The 17,088-nt window shown below is 62.6% G+C and overlaps 2 protein-coding genes across 5 annotated transcripts; one reads left to right on the top strand and one right to left on the bottom strand.

Moving 5' to 3' along the window:
- Positions 1–4,501: 4,501 nt before the first annotated feature.
- Positions 4,502–14,822, bottom strand: GRINA (glutamate ionotropic receptor NMDA type subunit associated protein 1). 2 transcript variants are annotated; one of them, XM_042924033.1, is made up of 7 exons: positions 14,801–14,822; positions 6,433–6,790; positions 6,236–6,348; positions 5,967–6,167; positions 5,717–5,845; positions 5,324–5,467; positions 4,502–5,223 (listed from the first exon to the last, which is right to left on the bottom strand). In XM_042924033.1, the coding sequence occupies exons 2-7, from the start codon at positions 6,764–6,766 to the stop codon at positions 5,074–5,076; spliced, it is 1,071 nt and encodes a 356-aa protein (XP_042779967.1). In that variant the 5' UTR covers positions 6,767–6,790; positions 14,801–14,822; the 3' UTR covers positions 4,502–5,073. The 2 variants fall into 2 exon arrangements, with proteins under 2 accessions (XP_042779967.1, XP_042779966.1); XM_042924032.1 differs by lacking the exon at positions 14,801–14,822 and adding an exon at positions 7,763–7,922.
- Positions 10,774–15,444, top strand: PARP10 (poly(ADP-ribose) polymerase family member 10). 3 transcript variants are annotated; one of them, XM_042924029.1, is made up of 7 exons: positions 10,776–10,972; positions 11,668–11,891; positions 12,213–12,281; positions 12,956–13,195; positions 13,970–14,431; positions 14,734–15,012; positions 15,130–15,444. In XM_042924029.1, the coding sequence occupies exons 1-5, from the start codon at positions 10,885–10,887 to the stop codon at positions 14,216–14,218; spliced, it is 870 nt and encodes a 289-aa protein (XP_042779963.1). In that variant the 5' UTR covers positions 10,776–10,884; the 3' UTR covers positions 14,219–14,431; positions 14,734–15,012; positions 15,130–15,444. The 3 variants fall into 3 exon arrangements, with proteins under 3 accessions (XP_042779962.1, XP_042779963.1, XP_042779964.1); XM_042924028.1 differs by having other exon boundaries at positions 10,774–10,972; positions 11,668–12,281; XM_042924030.1 differs by lacking the exon at positions 12,213–12,281 and having other exon boundaries at positions 10,778–10,972.
- The last annotated feature ends 1,644 nt before the right edge of the window (positions 15,445–17,088 follow it).

Genomic DNA, 17,088 nt, shown 5'->3' with positions numbered 1-17,088 from the left:
CCCAAGTTTCCCCTTTTCATAAGGGCGGCAAACACACTGGATTAGGGGCCCACCTTACTCCGGTGTGACCTTGTCCTAACTCATTACACCTGCTGTGACGGAATTTCCAGACAAGAACACACAGCGAGCGCTCGGGCTTAGACTTCAACGTGTGAGTTTTGGAAAGACGCATTTCAGCGCATGATCATGGGCTCATAACAGAACCTGGGGAACTTTACAAGGTCAGCATAACGCTTTTGTGTCAGTTTTGGTAGATTGCAGGTTGATGGATTACTGGTTTTGGAAGTTTTTCAGGCATTATCTCTTCAGACGCCCCTCTTTCGCTCTCTCTTTTCCTTCCAGAACCGCGCCTACCTTGCAGCCTCCTGCCCCATACCGGAAGCACATGTCTACGTTTTCTCTGGCCGTCCCTTCTCTCTCTTTGTGAGTTGGGATGTCTTCTATTGACCTCTGGGCTCAGTAATCCTTTCTTCTGACTTGTCTAATCTGTTCTTAAATGCAGCTGTTGAATTTTTAGTTTCACCTAATTGTAGTCCTCCATTCAGTTTGATTCTTTGCATAGATTCCAACTCTCTCGGGGAATTCTCCATATTCTCGTCCATGTTTCTCTACTGCCCCCTCCAATTTTTCTTAACGTATTAATCATCTTTATTTTAAAGCTCCCCTTTTTTTGCTACCTCCAATCTTTGAGTCACCCCCAGGTCTATTCCTGTATCTTATTTTTCCTCTTGGAAAAATAGTCATGTGGTCTTTTGAAACGCCTAGTAATTTTTAATTAAATGACAGCCTTTGTGTGTTAAAAAAAAAAAACAACAAAAAAAACCCCTGTAGAGGCTCCCGATGATGTCATCTCCTTACCAGGCAGACAGAATGGAGCTGATTACTTTCAACCACTAGGGACAGAGCTGAATCCAGCCTGGGTGTGGTTCTGGTTAAGGGTCTGTGCTTTAGTCCCCCAGCTGGAACCCTCCAGGCTTTCAGTCAAAAGCCTGGGGTCTCACCAAGCCTCTTTCCCTCGTGGGTCCTGGATGCTAAGTCTTATTTTTTTTAGCACGACCTCTCCAAGTCCCGTGGCTGTAACTCTTCCCTCACAGCTGAGGTGGTCTCTCCTCACATTTGTTTCTTGCATTGCTGTTCAGCGATGTGTACTTAAAACTATAAAAGTATTTTATCCAGTAGTCCTGTGTGTTAAGAGTGGGAGTTGAGACCCCAGATCTGGACTGGAAGTCCCTTGAAGGCATGTAAGGGGGCTCATCACCGTCTGCAGTGCTAAAGACGGGCGGGGTTGTGGCCTCGACTGGGGAGAAGGGTGGAGATAGGAGAAATGCCACAGGGTCGTGACAGCAATGGGGGTGGAGAGGATTTTTTTAAAATTTTTTTTTTAATGTTTATTTATGAGAGAGAGAGAGAGAGAGAGAGAGACAGAATCCGAAGCAGGCTCCAGGCTCCGAGCTGCCAGCACAGAGCCCGATGCAGGGCTCGAACCCACGAACCACGAGATCATGACCTGAGCCAAGTCGGACACGTAACCGACTGAGCCACCCAGACGCCCCAGGATGGAGAGGATTTTGAGCCCATGCTAGAGTCCTCCCCGGACCCGGAGCTGGCCGGGCCACAGGAACGCAGGCCAGGGCGGGATGAAGGAGCACAGAGGGCACAGACTGGAAGGAGGCATTGCCACACGAGAACCTAAGGGCGTGGAGGTTGCCATTTCGGAGGATGTGGATGGTGTCACAAAGTGGGTCGGAGGGGTGAAGACCCCTGGGGAAGAGGCGCCTTCAGTGCTGCAGACGGGAGCTGAGAAGTTGTAGGGAGAGGGATCTGCATTTTGGACACGCTAGAAGGTCTCCAGGGCCCCACACGCCTGAGACCGAGCGAAAACAGTCAAGAGACAGAATGTTTGGCAGGCGGAAGAGGCCAAGCTTCTCGGGCCGGGCCTCCCCTCAGTGCCTCCTCCGCCTCCGCCCCCGCCCTGCGCCTTCCCCGCGGGCCCGCACTCAACGTCCTGCCTCCACTCAAACCGCTGCCGGCCCCTTCACTGGAGGAAGTGCTTCCTCGCTGCCCGCAGGGTAGACTCCAGACTCCGGAGCCTCCTCTCCTCGGTTGTCCGCACCTGGCCCTGACCCCCCGTGACTCTGCACGCTCCCCCCTTTCTTCCATGCGGCCGTCCCAGACGTGCCTCAGTGCGCTCTCCCGGGCTTTCAGTTTTGCCGTCCGCCCTCCTGAAAAGCCTTCCCACTGACGCTGAAGCTGAGCCAAAGTCCTGAAAGCCAAGTCCGTCTCCGTCCCTGGTCCTGGGGCAGCCAGCGCCACGTAAAGTTCATGCATTCATCCTACGGCTGACGCCTGTGCCATGCCTGGGCCTGCACCGGTGCTGGCCCCGGACGTTAGAGAGCTGGGGTCCTATGCCGGCCTCTCCGCGAGGCTCTGCACGGCCACTGGCCGTGTTGCTCGGCGAGGAGCGTGATGGAGGTGCGCACTTTGTGTCCGTTCATCTCTGGAACGAGAATGGATTTAACGCTGACCTGCGTAAATAGACATTTCGGTTGGAGGACAAATTAGCCTTCTTTGGCCTTAGTATAGTTGGCCATGACCGTGCCCTTGGGTGGAAGCTCACTGGACGCGGCTGCACGGGCACAGGCCCAGCTTGTGGCTCAGTGCGGCGAGGGGACCTCAGACCCCAGGGAGCCGCGGGGTCACAGGAGTGGTGCTAGAAAGGACCTATGAGGGGGGTTGGCCCTTCTGGGGGACGTGGGGAGGGCGTAAGGAAGCAGGGACTTGCTGCTGGCCCTCGTCCGGCCCCTGCCCCGCACCTCCAAACCCTGGCCGTCCCGGGGGAGCCGGGCGTGTGCTCCTCCAGCTCCTCGAGAAAACACTGTCCCTGAATGTGACGCTTGGCCGTTATTCCGGACTTTCGTTCACCTCAACCGATATTCTCCTTCACCACGTGAGCACCCTGTGTTTCTTCCTGGGCACGAATCCCTGATGGGTCTGTGAGCGAGCACTGAGCGGGTTCCTGCATGCTTAGAGGCCCGGGTAGGGCGGGGCACCTGCTCAAGGAGCCTGCAGCCGAGGGGAGGCGACAGAGGGGAGCCGTGCTGCCTGCCTGGCAGAGTGACAGAGGAGCACGGTGTCACACGAAGCCACCGTGGACTCCAGGAGGGGCCCCGTGGTGCACAGCCTTGCCCCGGGGAAGCGGGGCCTGCCTGGGGCTTAGGCTGTGCAAGGTCAGGCCTGGGGGTTGAGCGGCGAGGGGACGGGGGAGGCCAGCTGGGCAGCCAGAGGGCAGATGGCAGGGCCTGTGTGCTGGGCAAGGAGGGGCACTTCATCCCACTGGCGACCATCAGAGGGTTTCAAGCAGGCAGGTGTACGATCGGGGTTTTGGAAATACACCTGGCCGGCAGAGGGCTGGTGGATGTGAGCCCACAGGTGACACCTCCATGGGGAGGCCTTCCCTGGCAGGGGAAGGTGGGTAGGGAGAGGACAGAGGGCAGCTGTGGCTCTGGCCTGGGTGGCCGGGGTGGAGACCATTGACAACGACGACACAGCAGCAGGTTGGCGGGGAGAACGTACTCGGTTCAGGCCCCAGTCGAGGTGCCTGTAGACACCTTGCAGTGCGGGAGTCCCTTCACAGACGCTGGGCTGCTGGGCCGGTTAAAGGATTGGGTTAATGGGCGGGGGGCTGGCGGGCGGAGGGGTCCCAGGAGAGGGTTCTCAAGCCAGGCTGGATGGGAGGGCCCTGCAGGGGGAAGGCCGTGGTGATCTCAGGGCAGGGGGCTCCTCTGAGGGAGCTGGGCCCTGGGCCGTGCAGGAGCCCCTCTTTTGGGGCGTGAGGACGGGGACAGCTGGCTGGCCTCTGGATGCGCAGCCTGGAGCTAGGGTGGGTGAGGGCCCGGAAGTGAGGGAGCAAGAGTGGGGGTGGGGTATCCAGAACAAGCTGGGACTGAGGCGAGGCCAGAGGAAGGTGCAAGAGGCAGGCCGAGGGACCCCACTGGCCAAGCCCCTAGTCTTTGTCCAGCTTTCTGCCAGGGGCTCCAGGCTGCAGGTGTCTCACGGGGACGGCATGGGGAGGTGCACGGCCTCTGACTGAGGCAGGCCTAGGCACTGGTGGGCACGCTGGGGCCTGGCAGAGCCGGACCGTGAGGGGCACCATGGGCCTGCTCTGTCAGTGGCCTGTGCTGCTCCCGGGCCCAGGGCAGGATGGTAAGGGTCTCGCGAGCCCTTCGTCTGTTGTGCAGTTCCCAGGAGGGCAGGGCAAAGTCACCATCCCCCCACCCCATGCTTAACCTGAAGAGGCCTTCGGTTTCCCGTCCGAGTCTTAGGCCTAGACCTTATGATGAGGCTGGGGAGGTGGTGGGTGGGGTGAAGGTGGAGAAGGGTTGGCTGCTGTTCTGTCCTTGACCTCCCCTCCCAGCAGGCCAACCTGCTCCTCCCTCTACCTGGTGATGCTGAGAGCTTCTGCCACCCACAGAAGCGGCCGTGCCAGTGACGGGAAGGCAGAGAGCAGAAGGTCCCGTTTATTGGAATTTTAAAGACAGCAAGACGAGAGGAAGGCGCCCTCCTCCCCTGAAATACTCTCAATCTCTCTGCCCTCAGGGCTCAGCACAGGGACAAGATCCTCAGCCCTCAGGCCCCCAGAGGGCAGCGCTCCGGGGCGGGGGAGGGGAGGGGAGGGAGAGGGTTCTCTATGCCAGGCATGGGGGGGTGGGGCTGGAACCGGAGGGGAGACGTGCACCCGCACCTCCTGGCTTCACCCCTCTCCCCTGGGACCTGGTGTCGCCCCCAGACCCTGGGGTGGGCTGGCAGACAGGGCTCATGCAACAGTGAGTGGGCAGGAGGAGGCATGGAGACCTGGCCCCGCTGCCCTGTGGCGGGCCGGAGGGCTAGAAGGGGCCATGCTGGCCACGGCGGGTCCAGACAGAAGTATCTGCAGTATACACACAGGAGGGTCGGAGGGGGGGCCCCTCACTCCCAGGCGGTGCCCAGAGAGAGAGAGGGGAGGTATGATGGCACTGCCACACCAGGGGCAGGGTCCAGGCCATCCAGGCCACCTGAGCGGGGCCCGGGCGCGGGCTACTCCTTGGCGCGGCCGATGATGGTGAGGATGTACAGGAAGATGTTGATGATGTCCGTGTACAGGTTCAGGGCGGCAAACACGTACTCCTCCGGGCTCAGGGACAGCTGCTTGTTCCCCAGCAGCAGCTGGGTGTCCACTGCCAGGAACTGCAGGCGACGGCAACGGGTGCTGTTGAGGGACAGGCCTGCACGCTGCGCACCCCCCCCCAGCCCCCCCTCCCGGAGGGCCCCCACCGTCTCGACTCACGCAGGTGAAGAGCAGGGCGCCCAGCGAGGCGTACACGATCTCCAGGATGCGGTTCCGGATGAAAATGCAGAGGATGGCAAAGATGACCAGCACCACCATGCTCACCAGGAGCACGCCCATGCACGAGGTGAAGTCGTAGCGGGTCTGCGGGCAGGGGGGAGAGGGGGCTCTGGGGGCACGCCCATGCACGACGCCCATGCACGAGCGGAAGTCGTAGCGGGTCTGCGGGCAGGGGGGAGGGGGGGCTCTGGGGGCACGCCCATGCACGAGGCCCATGCGCAAGGTGAAGTAGCGGGTCTGCGGGCCGGGGTGGGGTGGGGGGCGAGGCTCTGGGTGCCGGGCCCCTGGGAGGCCTCTGGGCCCTCCGCAACCCCGCCTTCGGGGGCCCCTCACCTGCATGGAGAAGATGACCACCGTGAAGCAGACGGTTGTCGTGATGCCCACGGCCATGATGACCGCCTCAGTGTTGTAGAAGCTGGCGATCATCCCCACCATGTAGGACAGGCTGACGGTCAGGATGGACTGTGGGGAGAGGGAGCCTTGGGTTGGGGAGCCGCTTCCAGCCCCCCACCCCCATCCTCCTGTGGCGGGAGCCCCCCCCCCCCGCCCCCAGAACGTGGGGGCGGGGCAGGGGCGGGGTTACCAGTGCAACCAGGTTCCAGGGGTGCTTCCGCCGGAAGTCTCCGCAGCAGCTGAGGACGATGAGGGAGACGAAGAAGACTGCATAGGACACATAGTACGTCCACACGTTCTCCCGGACGAAGCCCTTCACCTCCCCGACAAAGGTGAACACGGCCACAGTGGACAGCGTCACGGACAGCTGCAGGGTCAGCACCAGGAACACCTGGGGAGGGAGCCAGCTCAGAGCCCCGCCCAGCGCGGCCCCCGCCCTCCCCGGCCTCTTCTGCCCACCTTCCGGATGAAGGCCTGGCGGATGCTCTTGTCATCCCAGTTGGTGGCAGGAAAGTCCTGGTTGTCGTAGTAGGACGGGGGACCCTCTTCATGATAGTTTCCACGCTGAGGTGCTGAGGACCAGGATGGGCTGGGTCAGTGCCACTGGAGGGCACCTAGAGCCCCTGCCTCCCCCCTGCTTCCGCCCCACTACTCACAGCCAGGGTCCTGTGCCGGGAAGGCCTGTGGTTGTCCGTAGGGGTTGGGGGGAAAGGGGCTCTGCGGATATGGCCCCTGCGGGTAGCCCCCTTGAGGGTAGGGGCCCTGAGGGTAGCCTCCTTGGGGGTAGGGGCCCTGAGGGTAGCCCCCTTGAGGGTAGGGGCTGGGGCCCTGGGGATACCCTGGCTGGCCATATGGGGAAGGCTGGAAAGGGGGCTGTGGGTAAGGGGCCCCCGGGTAGGGAGGCATGGAGGGCTGGGGTCCCCCAGGATATCCAGGATTGGGGGGAGGATAGCTGTCCCCAGACACCAAGAAACTCTTTTCATGGGGCATGGCCTCAGGTTCTGTGGTCTCCCCCTAGAGGAGAGAGAGAGAAGTCAGCCCTGCGGTGACAAGTCCCCGGAACCAGCCACCGCCGCCCCGCCCCACCTGCTGCAGGGAACCAGGACACAAAGGGGGGCACTCATGACTTTTGCCCCCAGGGGCACTGGCAGCCCAGCCTGAGCAGAAGGATCTGGAGAGCCAGTGGGGACTGGGCAGCTGGGCGCGGGGCCTCACAAGGGGCCGCTCTGAGACGACCCCAAAAGTGGAGGAGGGGACAGATAAGATGATGACTTCGTCAGCTTCGGGATTTTTGGCTTCGGTTGTTTCTTAGAAGCAACTGGAGGAGGTTTATCACCGCTGCTCGCGTCTCCTGGGTCAGAGCTCAGCCCGGGTCGGGACTGGGGGCGCGGTCAGGGACGTGTGGGGGTGTGCCCGGACCCTCCCCTTCGCAACCCGCCCCTTAAGCAGCTTTAAGGGGCCAGAGCCGGCGGCTATTTCTATCCCAGGAAATCCCCAGGCCATCTGTGAGCAGCGAGAGCCCTGACCCTTGTCCAAAGGCAGGCCCGACCGTCCCTCGCTCCCCAGGTGGGGGCAGCAGGCCCGGATCCGCTTGCCGGGGTGCCTGCCAGGAGGGTACGCCAGGAACAGCGGGGTGCGGGGGTGTGTGGGGGATGGAAGCGACCAGAGGGCGTGCGGGGGAACAAAGCAGGCGAGACGGCGAGGCGGGTGGGGGCGGCGGCCTCGGAGCCCGCACCCAGGGCGGGTGGGCCCGGCGGCCCGGTCGGGGGTGGGGGTGCGCTCGGGACGCGGGGTCCCGTCGCTGCCGCCCCCGCCCCCTGCCGCCCGCCGCCGCCGCCGCGCCCGGCCCGAGCGGGCCGTGCGCCCCGGCGGGACCTACCGACTGACCCTCGGCGGCGCCGCTCGGCTGCGCAGGGCCCGCGCGGGGGCGGCCGGCCCGGCGGCCGAGAGGGTAGCCACGCTGCCTCGCTCGGGCCAGGGACTCACCACTCGCGGGGCGCCTCCGGAACGGTGCGCACGGTGTCCGGTGCGCGACCGCGCGGTCGATGGCGGCTGCGCCCGCACCCACACCAGCACCCGCTCGGCGGCCGGCTCGGCTGGGCCTGCGCCTGCGACTCGGGAGACGCTGCGGGGCCTTGTGACGGGGCGGGGCCGGGGGTGGGGCCGAGGGTGCGGGGCGGAGCCTGCGGCCCGGAGACGCTGCGGGGCCTTGTGACGGGGCGGGGCCTGCGGCTTGGAAGATCGCCGGGCTTTGTGACGGGGCGGGGCCGGGCGCGCGGGGCGGGGCCTGCGGCTCGGGAGGTGCTTCGGGGCCTCGCGACAGGGCGGGGCCTGAGGCCGGGGCGGGGCCTGGGGGCGGTGGAGCCGGGCTGCGGGCGGCGCTCTGCAGGGAGGGCCGGGCTTTTCCCGGTTGGATCCTACCCACTGTGGCCGCCTTACTGGCTCCTTTCCGGGTCCCAGGCCTGCGCCCTGCGTCCCGCCTAAGGGTAGGCTTGGGCCGTGAGGGCTGAGACCCTACAGACAAAGGCCTGGTCTGGCCGATTCGGCTCAGGGAGTTGGGAAATGGCTTCCTAAATCTGGCATATGCAGAGTCTGCCAAGGACTCTCTATGCCTCCTCGGTCTTAAAACATCGCTTTCTCTTTTCCCTTGCCCTTTCATCCGAGTCTATCCCAAACCCAGAGGCCTGATGGCTTAACTGCTCCATCCTTTCTAGCAACCATTGAGTACTATTTCCAGCGGGGTCCTGGGCCTTTATCCTTCCTGTCTTCATCACGTCTTTAGGTTGTAAAGGTGGCATTCTTAGCCCTGCTTCATTGCCAGGACTGGAGGCCAAGTCAGCGTCTTCCCTTAGCTTCAGCGGTCCTCTTGACGATGTGCTGACTGCCACAGCCATGGACAATTTCTGCAGCAGTGCCTGGGGACCTTCCTGTGCCACGGTTGGCCTCTCCCAGACCCGCAACGGCCCGGAAGATGTTCTCTCCTGTACGCATAGTGTGTTGGTTCAAAGTTTGAGACCCGCAGCTAGCAGGGGAAGCCCTGATCTCAAACTTTTGCATGTGCTAATGTTACAAACACACCCATCACAGTTGATTCCAAGCTACCACCGGTTTAACAGCTTGTTCACAAGAATTCCTGAAAGCGTAATGATCTGAGCTACCCCAGTACATTGCTGCCAGTGGCAGACCCTCTTCGTCAGGGACTCGTATACTAGGTAGGTTACATGGTACGTTAGGAGGTGATGAGTTCTACGAGAAGAAAAAATATAGAGCAGGCAGGGATAGGTTCAGGTTCTGTAGAACCAGAAGCTCATACAATTTGAGGGGCCCAATCTGAGAAAAAGAATTAAAAAATGACAAAAAAGAATTAAAAAATGAAGTCAGGGCCTTGGATGGGGCCTACGCAAGTCAGAGGTCCTTAGAGACTTTAGGTTCAGGTTAAATCTAACAATAAGGGTAGGGTAGGGGAGTCATGGGGGTGGGGGTCGGGTGGGAGAGGCCCATCCAGGCAGAGGGTAGGGCCCGTGCATGGGTGCTGAGGTAGGAGTGATCTGCTGCCTTGGAAGAAGAGGATGGGGGATGGGGACAGAGAGGGCACTGGGACCTGGTCAGGCAGAGCCTGGACTTTGGCTTTTACTGCGAGTGACTCAAGCTGTGGCAGCTGTTGTACCGCTTTACGAGGCTCACCCTGCCCTCTCTGTCGGGGATGGATAGTGGGGTGTGCAGGAGTGGCAGAGGGAGATTAAGAGGTTAGGGCAGGGATCTGGGGAAGCAACGATGGAGGCACAGGCCAGGGACGCTCGGTGTGCAACTTGAGGTGCAGGCTGGGCAGGTCCTCAGCCCCCTGGGGGAGTAGCAGGTGCTGAGGGGTAGACGGGAGGTAGGAAATCGAGAGCAGTCAGAGGAACGACTCTGAGAGGCTGAAAGCAGATGGGCCGGGGGTGGGGGTGGGGGCAAGAGTGGGTGTGGATCTAAGGGTGCAGCCTGGGTGAGGCCCGGCCCTGCCTTGGGCCCTGTCTGTCCCTCCATTTCCCCTGCAGCCAGCCGTGTCAGCAAAGTGCCTGCCCCTTCTAGGTTAGCCAGGATGACGACGAGGGCAGTGATGGAGTCGGATGGGAGGACCGGCAGGTGCACAGACGGGAGAGCCACAGGAAGGCGAGCAGAGGACGCAGAGCGTGGCTGTGCTGGGAGGGGCAGAGGACTTGCAGGCCGAGGACAGGAGCCGCTCGCCTTCGCTCCTGAGGCGTGAGGCCTAGTCACCTGCTAGGTGTGAGGGCCGAGCAGTGGGGTCTGCGAAGATTTCTGGAGAGAGGTGCCAGCCAGGCTCAGCCAGGAGCAGGCCTGGCCACCCAAGGGGAAAGTGACACCGAGCTTGAGGTCCCTGAGTGGGAGGCAATGACTCAAGACCCCCGGTGGCACTGAGTAGGGAGAGTGATTGGCCATTTTGAGGTTCACAGGGAGAGGCCAGTGGGAGTAGAGGACCCCCAGGGGCCACTCCCCACGCCCCACCAGCCTGTGAGCTGCGTTGGGACAGATGGGGCTAGTGGGCTGAGCTGAGGGGTCAGACCTGGCCACACCTCCTGGTCAGCCAGGGGCTCTTTGCAGGCACAGGAGCTGGGGGGAAGGGTCCTACAGGAGGGGCCTGCCTGGAGGAAGAGAAACACCTGGGAGGTGGTCCCCAGCCCCCTCTCCCTTCTCTCCTGCAGTTTCACTTTTGTTTTCCTGCCCCAGGCCTTCTGCCTGCAGAGCAGACTCAGGAGTCCTGTCTGAAGGCAGGGGCTGGGGCAGCTCAGGGTCTGGGGAGTGTGAGATCCCCGCTTCAAACACACAACGTGATAGGGGGCGGGGGCACGTCAGACAATGCTGCTGAGGGTCCTGGAAGGGGCTGGAAGGGGCAGGGTGGGACTGTGGCGCCACTACCCTTCCCGCCGGTCGGGCCCCAGGGATGCGGGGACGGGGGTGGGGTGGGTGGGGGGTGGGGTCCTCCCACCCTGTGGGGTGGTCACAGGGAGGGGGGTGTGTGGGGGGAAGGGTGGCGGGTAGCAGCGGAGCTCCGCGGGCTGCCCCCTGATATCGCGGACGAGGCGCTCGTGCTCTGCTTAGAGAAGCCGATGCTGGGGGTGGGGGACGGGGGGACCCCTGTGCGGAGCTGGCGGAGACCCGGCCGAGGGGGCGTTGGCACTTTTCAGGAGCCGGCAGGTGAGGGGGCGGGTGGAAGGGGCAGCCTGAGCGCCCTCTGCCGGCTGCGGGCTGCCGGCCCGACGCCCCTCTCCGCCCCAGCGAGGATGCAGCGAGGGTCGGGCCTAGGAGGGGCGCATGCTCCATGGTGCCGCCGTGTTCCCTTGCCCTCTGCTGTGCACCCCAGCGCCTGGAGCCGCAGAGCCAGACCCTGCTGCGTGCCACGGGGCACCCAGAGCATTCCCGCCATGCCCTGGACAGCCCCGGACCAGACCGGGTCCTGGCCCAACTGCCCCTGCCCTTCTGGGGGGGTGGGGGTGAGAGGCAGGACTGGGGCGGGGGTGCCTGTTGGGGAGATGCTCTGAGCCGACTTGCACCCTCCCCCATAGAGGTCCGTGTCCTGGGGGAACAGGCCCTGGCCCGGCCCCGGGCCTTAGGGGGCTGAGGTGTCTGTCCCTGGCCTGGGTGCCCCAGGCCTGAGCTGCGTGTGTGTGAGGGGGCATCCTCCCCACGCCTGCTGCTGCTGGAGCTGTACCTGGAAAGTGTGTGTTGCGGTGGCAGGGGCCCCTGGAGGGCCTTCACAGCCAGCCTGGGCTCCTGGACACCACTGTCTCCTTCCAGCACTGGCAGGGGGAGTGGGGCTAGGTAGACTGAGTGGCCTACCCCTCCCTATCCCTCACACCGCGATGGCCCTCTGTCCTCGCCTTTCCCCCAAGTGGCCCAAGTGGTTCTACACCAGGACCACCGGCTGCAAGAATCAGAGCTGAGCCTCCTCCCCCATGAGCCTGAGAATCTTGCCAAGGACACCAGTGGAGGGGACTGCCCGGTCGAGTTGGAGCCTGGGGCCACTGAGCATGCTGTCCTGGAGGCCGGAGGGCCAGCAAGGGCACTGAAGGGTGCAGGGACGGTGACCCTGGGCTCTGAGGAGGCACCAGCACAGGTAGGAAGGAGCCTTTCTGCAGACAGGTCCTATAGGGTCTCTTGGAAAGGCTGGGCCAGTCAGCTTAGGGCTCGTGGGGTCACTGGGACATGGGGGCTGGTGAGCCTGGGGCCAGTGGGCTCTTCAGAGGAGGCAGGGCTGATGAGCCCGGGGTCTGTGGGGTCTCCAGGCCCAGCGGGCCCCATGGAGATTGCCCCAGGGTCTCTGGAGCATGTGGGGTGGGTGAGCCTGGGGCCTGCGGGGCCACTGCGGGGCCACCCGGTGGGTATGGCGCTGTCCCTGGAGCCAGGAACCATGCCTTTCATACAACTTGACCACGAGGACCTTCTTGCCGACCTGGGACGTGTTGCTGTCTTCCCGGTGGGAGGACCAGATCTGATGGGCTTTTGGGTGAGTGTCCCAGGAGCATTCCTCGCCTTTGGCTCTCCTCCCACTGGAGGCTCTGGATACCTTTCTGGTGCCCTGAGCCTGCAAACCGCTCCCCTCCTACCATGGTCCTACAGCTCTGGGGAGCCCTAGCCCCATGCCAGGTGGCGGAGTAGTTTCTGCAAAGTCCGCTAGGGGGCATTGTCTGTCACGTGCTGAGCCTGAAGGCCCAGAGCAGGGCCAGGCTCCTGGGTGGCCCAGACCCAGATCAGCGCTTCCGGGCCGGAGGCTCAGTTCCAATGTGTCTTTGGGACAGAGCGTCTGGCGAGGGCTGCCCTGGACACAGACCCTGAAGAGGTAGAGACGGAGGCCACCCTGCCCCTCCCCTGTCCCTCATCACAGCCCCAGGTGTCTCCCCCACTCTTGCTCAGAGGCCTGGGCGGGGTGGGTGCCTTTGGGCCCTGACATTCCCTCCTAAAAGGTGAACCCAGTTTCCAGGCCCTCTCTGGCCACTCCCACACCCTGTGGCCCCAGACAGTACAGGCAGTGACTGGGGGAGCATGACACTGGGGACCCCAGCACATCCCACGGCCCTTTGTTGACCTCACCATCCACCTTGCCCTACACCCGCACCCATTTTGTGGCCCTGCGCCCGTAACGTTCTCTCCACCTTTCACTTGAATTATCCTTTCCTGCAGCCGCACCCTGGCTGGGCTTGGCCACTGACCCAGAGGAGGTCCGAGGGCCGATGGCCACCCTGGAGGACCCCGATGGGGAGGGCTGGCCGCCTCCAGAGCCGGGGACAGAGAAGCCTGAGGGGGAGTCTGCACCCAGGGCCGGGAGGGGCCTGGGCGGCCGCAAGCGGAGACGTGCTGGCCGCGAGCGGTCCCTGGAGCTTCAAGGCCGGGCGGCCCAGCAGGAGGACGCTGTGTGCCGCAGTGAGCCCTGGCCCTCTCCTTGCTGGATCCCCTGTGTTGGAGGCAGAAGATGGGCTCCCAGGTGGGGGGCACTGGTGGCCAGGCCTGGCTGGTGGCGCGTGTGGCCTTTGAGCAGGATGGGGGTAAGCCGGAGGGAGCACTAGGGGCGTTAGAGGTATGCCTCCGGGAGGAGATGGCGGGGTCCTGGGGGGCATGTCGCCTGCAGAGCTAGACCCCGTCTGGAGCGGTGCCGTGGTGTGAGTACTGCCCTTGACGGTGACCGCGCCGTCCTCCATGGTATTGGGACACGGCGCCGCGGGCTGGCCTGCAGTCAGGGTTTGGCCTTCCTCTTGGAAGCTTCGTGCCCCCCCCGCCGTGAGGCTGTGCCCCGGATGGGGGAGGGTGGGGTGGGCCGGCCATCAGGGTCCAGTGCTCTAGCCGTGGCCCGGAACCCCTTCCTCTCCGGGTGTCAGCGCCACAGCAGAGGCTGAAGGGGCCCTTGGACGGGCTGGAGTGTCTTCCCTGACCCCCTGGATGCTGCTCATGGCAGGGTGCGCATCGACTGGTCAGGTCCACGCTCCGTCTGGCCGGCCTCGTGACCTCCTGGGTCATGGCCACCACTTTAGCCTGGCAAAGCCTGCGGGCTGACACTCTTGCCTGTGTCGGGGTTGGGGGACGAGGCAGCATGGGGCTCCCGAGCCCTGGTTCCTGTCCAGAAGGTTTTCACAGTCTGGGGGGGGTGGGGCAGGATCTGACAGGCCTGAGCCCGGGGACCCATTTTGCCGATTCCGGCAGGCCTCTCCCTGCCGGGTTCCTGGTCTGAAGCATGGGGTGGTGACGCCATCTCGCGGCTACCGTGAGGATTGCTCGTTTCACAGACAACGTGCCCGGTGCCGTTCTGGGATCTTCTGCCTGCCACAGCGTCTGCCCCAGCAAAAACAGGGCTCGCTGCAGTGTTTTCACTTGCCTAGATGTGGAAACTCTGAGCGTGGGTGTGCCTCAAAGACCGGGAGCCCCCGGTGGGGAACCAGCGCCCCGAGCTGACAAGCAGCAGGACGAAGGGCGGCCGCAAGGTGAGGGCAGGTCTGAAGATGAGCTGGCCACTTAGGAAGGAGGGCAGGGCGAGCGCTCACGGCCCGCAGACAGGCACGCGGGAGGGGACTGTGGAGCCCGGCTCGTCGCTGAGGCACAAAGCTGTGGCCTTCCCCCGACCTGGCCCAGACACGCGCCACCGCCGGCCCCACCGCTCTCCTGCAGGTGAGCACTGTAACTGGGGGAAGTGCTTTCCCGCCAGGTCTGGACTTAGCACTCTAAAAGCGGAGGCCCCGCTGCCCTCACCCCTTACTCCTCTGTGGGCTCAGTTCCTCACACGCACATGACTCCGCCAGGGAGCGCCTCTGTGACTTTACACGGCACACTCGAACTTCCTCCACGGAGGACGAGGACAGTGGGCTTCCTTCCCCTCCTGGGCCTCCCCTTGCCTCTGCCATCACAATCTGGTCAGGTACGTTACTTTTGTCATGTCACCAAGGCCGACCGACGTCATCTTCTGTCTACAGCTATCACGAGGCTCCGTGTTTGGGCCGTACGGTGATGGACATAGAGCGATAATGAAAAAATACTCACCGTTAAACCGCAGAGGCAACAGGGAACTGAAATCCTGGTTGTTACAGCTGTGTTGCATGAAAGAATACTCTAGGGCTCAAGGACTCGTGGCACTTAATTTTTTTTTTTTTTTTTTTTACTTTCTTCCTGTTTTCTGGGTTGTGCTCGGCTGCTGGGTGGTGCCTGGCACCCCCTTGTTCCCTTCCTGCAGATTCTTCACCTGCTTAGTAGAGGTAACTCCTTGGGTGGGTAGTAAATATCCTGGGCTCTTACATCTATTTTGCCTTTTACCATTACAGGTCATTTGCATCTTTCAGTTGATATTGGAATAACTCCCCCCCCAATGACAGTTGCCAGGTGTTCGAGACCTTCCTGTGAAGCTGAGTATGTGCCGCGAGTTCTCGTGTACCCGAAACTGCTTGTTTCCTCCCACCGTCTGTAGCGTCGCTGGCTACGGCATTCAGGGCCAACGTGTGTCTTCCCTCAGATCTTTGAAAGACAGCACTCTTTTTCTTTGCTCTTAAACAGTTTGTCGTTTGGAAAGCTAAATAAAAATCCACTTGTGGTCTCTTAGCATCAAGCAGTTTTGTGACGAGCATGTGGATTTTTTCCCAAGATTTTTGTCCCGTTTGCATGTAGACTTTGGGTGTGTGTGTGTCCGGAGACTGGCGAAGTTTTCTTTTGCTTTGAAAGTCGGGGCGCCTGGGTGACTCAGTCGGTGAAGCGTCCGACTTCGGCTCAGGTCATGATCTCACGGTTCGTGAGATCGAGCCCCGCGTCGGGCTCTGTGCTGACAGCTCAGGGCCTGGAGCCTCCTTTGGATTCTCTCTCTCTCTCTCTCTCTCTCTCTCTCTGCCCCTCCCCCACTAGCACTCTGTCTCTCTCTAAAATAAATAAACATAAAAAAAAAAAGACAAAGTGTGACTTGGCAAAAAAAAAAAAAAGTTGAAGGTTCCCCAGCAGGTAGGTGCCGGGATGTGTCTTTCTCGGCCCTTCGTGGATCCTCTCCATCGGCAGACGCCGCCTTCAGCATAGGGAAACTCCTCCCCGCATGCCCTCACTTGCTGGCCGCCCCCTGTGCCCCGTTTTCTCGCAGAGGCCCAGTTGTGCGGGCCTTAGACCCCTGTGCGGGCCGCCCTGTCCCCACGGGGCCCCCACCGCTGGCTCTGAGTCACGCCCCCTGACTCCACTTCCTGATCTCGTCACCCGGTCTCCCCCCTGGACTCAACTCAGACGTTCCATTCTCCATGTTTTCAGACTATTTCCTTTTCACAGAAGTCAGTCTTGTTTCACGGATGTGATATTCTTTTGCACCCCCCTGAAGAGGTGAGTCAGAATTTCTTCAGAAGCTCTGTCTGGGCCCCTGAACTGGCCCCCCCCGGCGGACAGCGGTCTTCCCAGTGCCGAGAGGTCCAGGACAGGCCTCGGTGTTTCAAGGGAAATCCTGTGAGCAGTGGGCGCCTAGCCTAGCTTTTCTCTGCAGGGGGCCTGGATGCGGGTGCCGAGTTCTGGTGGGTGCTTGGGTTTGCCCACCCGCAGGCCTCGGGCCCCCCCCCCCCGGGCAGCCAATGTCTGCCTGGCCTCTGCAGCTGGACACAGCATGATAGGTCTCCCTAGACCCTGGCTCCACCAAGAGAAGGCTCTTGATTTCTCAACTTTTGTTGCGGTGGCCCAGCACGTAGGGCAGGAGGCTCTCCGGAGAGCCTGGCCCTGACTGGCTTCCCAGCAGGTGGAGCGTGTGTGGCACCCGCTGCGGTGGTCTGTGAGAGGCGGCCGGTTGAGCAGGTCCCGTACCTGTCACATGGCGTGGGCAGTCCTTGAGCTGACATCTGTGCTCAGGCTGTAGCTACTGCAGCCTCAACAGTGAGACCGGGCAGCGGGGACGCGGGCTCTGCTGATGCCTGGCGACCCTGGCCCTCAGCTGTCCCCCCCTCCTCTCACAGGCACACTCTTTGGGCAGGGGAGCAGGGTGCCCCTCCCTGTCGCTTCAGGACGGCTACTGGCCCCCCAACGCTGACGGCCACAAGGTGGTATTTGGGCACTGGTGCTGGCAGGTGACGACAGGCTGTTGAGGCCTGCGGGTGCCCCCTCTGCGGGCCCCTGGCACTTGCTCCTGGGCTGCCTCCACCGGCCCGGGATCTTGGTCACCTTTCACACCAGGCTCCCCCAGGGGACCCGGCTGGGCTCTTGGGCCACTCTCCAGCCACCTAACCCTAGAGCCCCGTCCTCGCTCGGCCCAGCAGTCCCTGGCGCCCGGCTCCCCGCGGCTCACAGCCCTGCTGGCCTCTCGGCTGCCTCCGCTGCCCCTG

This window comes from Panthera leo, chromosome F2, assembly GCF_018350215.1.
Source record: "Panthera leo isolate Ple1 chromosome F2, P.leo_Ple1_pat1.1, whole genome shotgun sequence".
In the NCBI taxonomy this organism is placed as follows: Eukaryota; Metazoa; Chordata; class Mammalia; order Carnivora; family Felidae; genus Panthera; species Panthera leo.
This window is presented reverse-complemented; position numbering and strand designations above follow the sequence as displayed.

Coding starts and splice junctions, on each gene's coding strand:
- GRINA (XM_042924033.1), bottom strand. CDS start 6,766: ATGCCCCATGAAAAGAGTTTCTTGGTGTCTGGGGACAGCTATCCTCCC. Junction 6,168..6,235: donor GCCAGGCCTTCATCCGGAAG/GTGGGCAGAAGA, acceptor CTCCCTCCCCAG/GTGTTCCTGGTGCTGACCCT. Junction 5,468..5,716: donor TGGTCATCTTCTCCATGCAG/GTGAGGGGCCCC, acceptor CCCTGCCCGCAG/ACCCGCTACGACTTCACCTC.
- PARP10 (XM_042924028.1), top strand. CDS start 10,885: ATGCTGGGGGTGGGGGACGGGGGGACCCCTGTGCGGAGCTGGCGGAGA. Junction 10,973..11,667: donor CACTTTTCAGGAGCCGGCAG/GTGAGGGGGCGG, acceptor CTTTCCCCCAAG/TGGCCCAAGTGGTTCTACAC. Junction 13,196..13,969: donor GGAGGACGCTGTGTGCCGCA/GTGAGCCCTGGC, acceptor CGATTCCGGCAG/GCCTCTCCCTGCCGGGTTCC.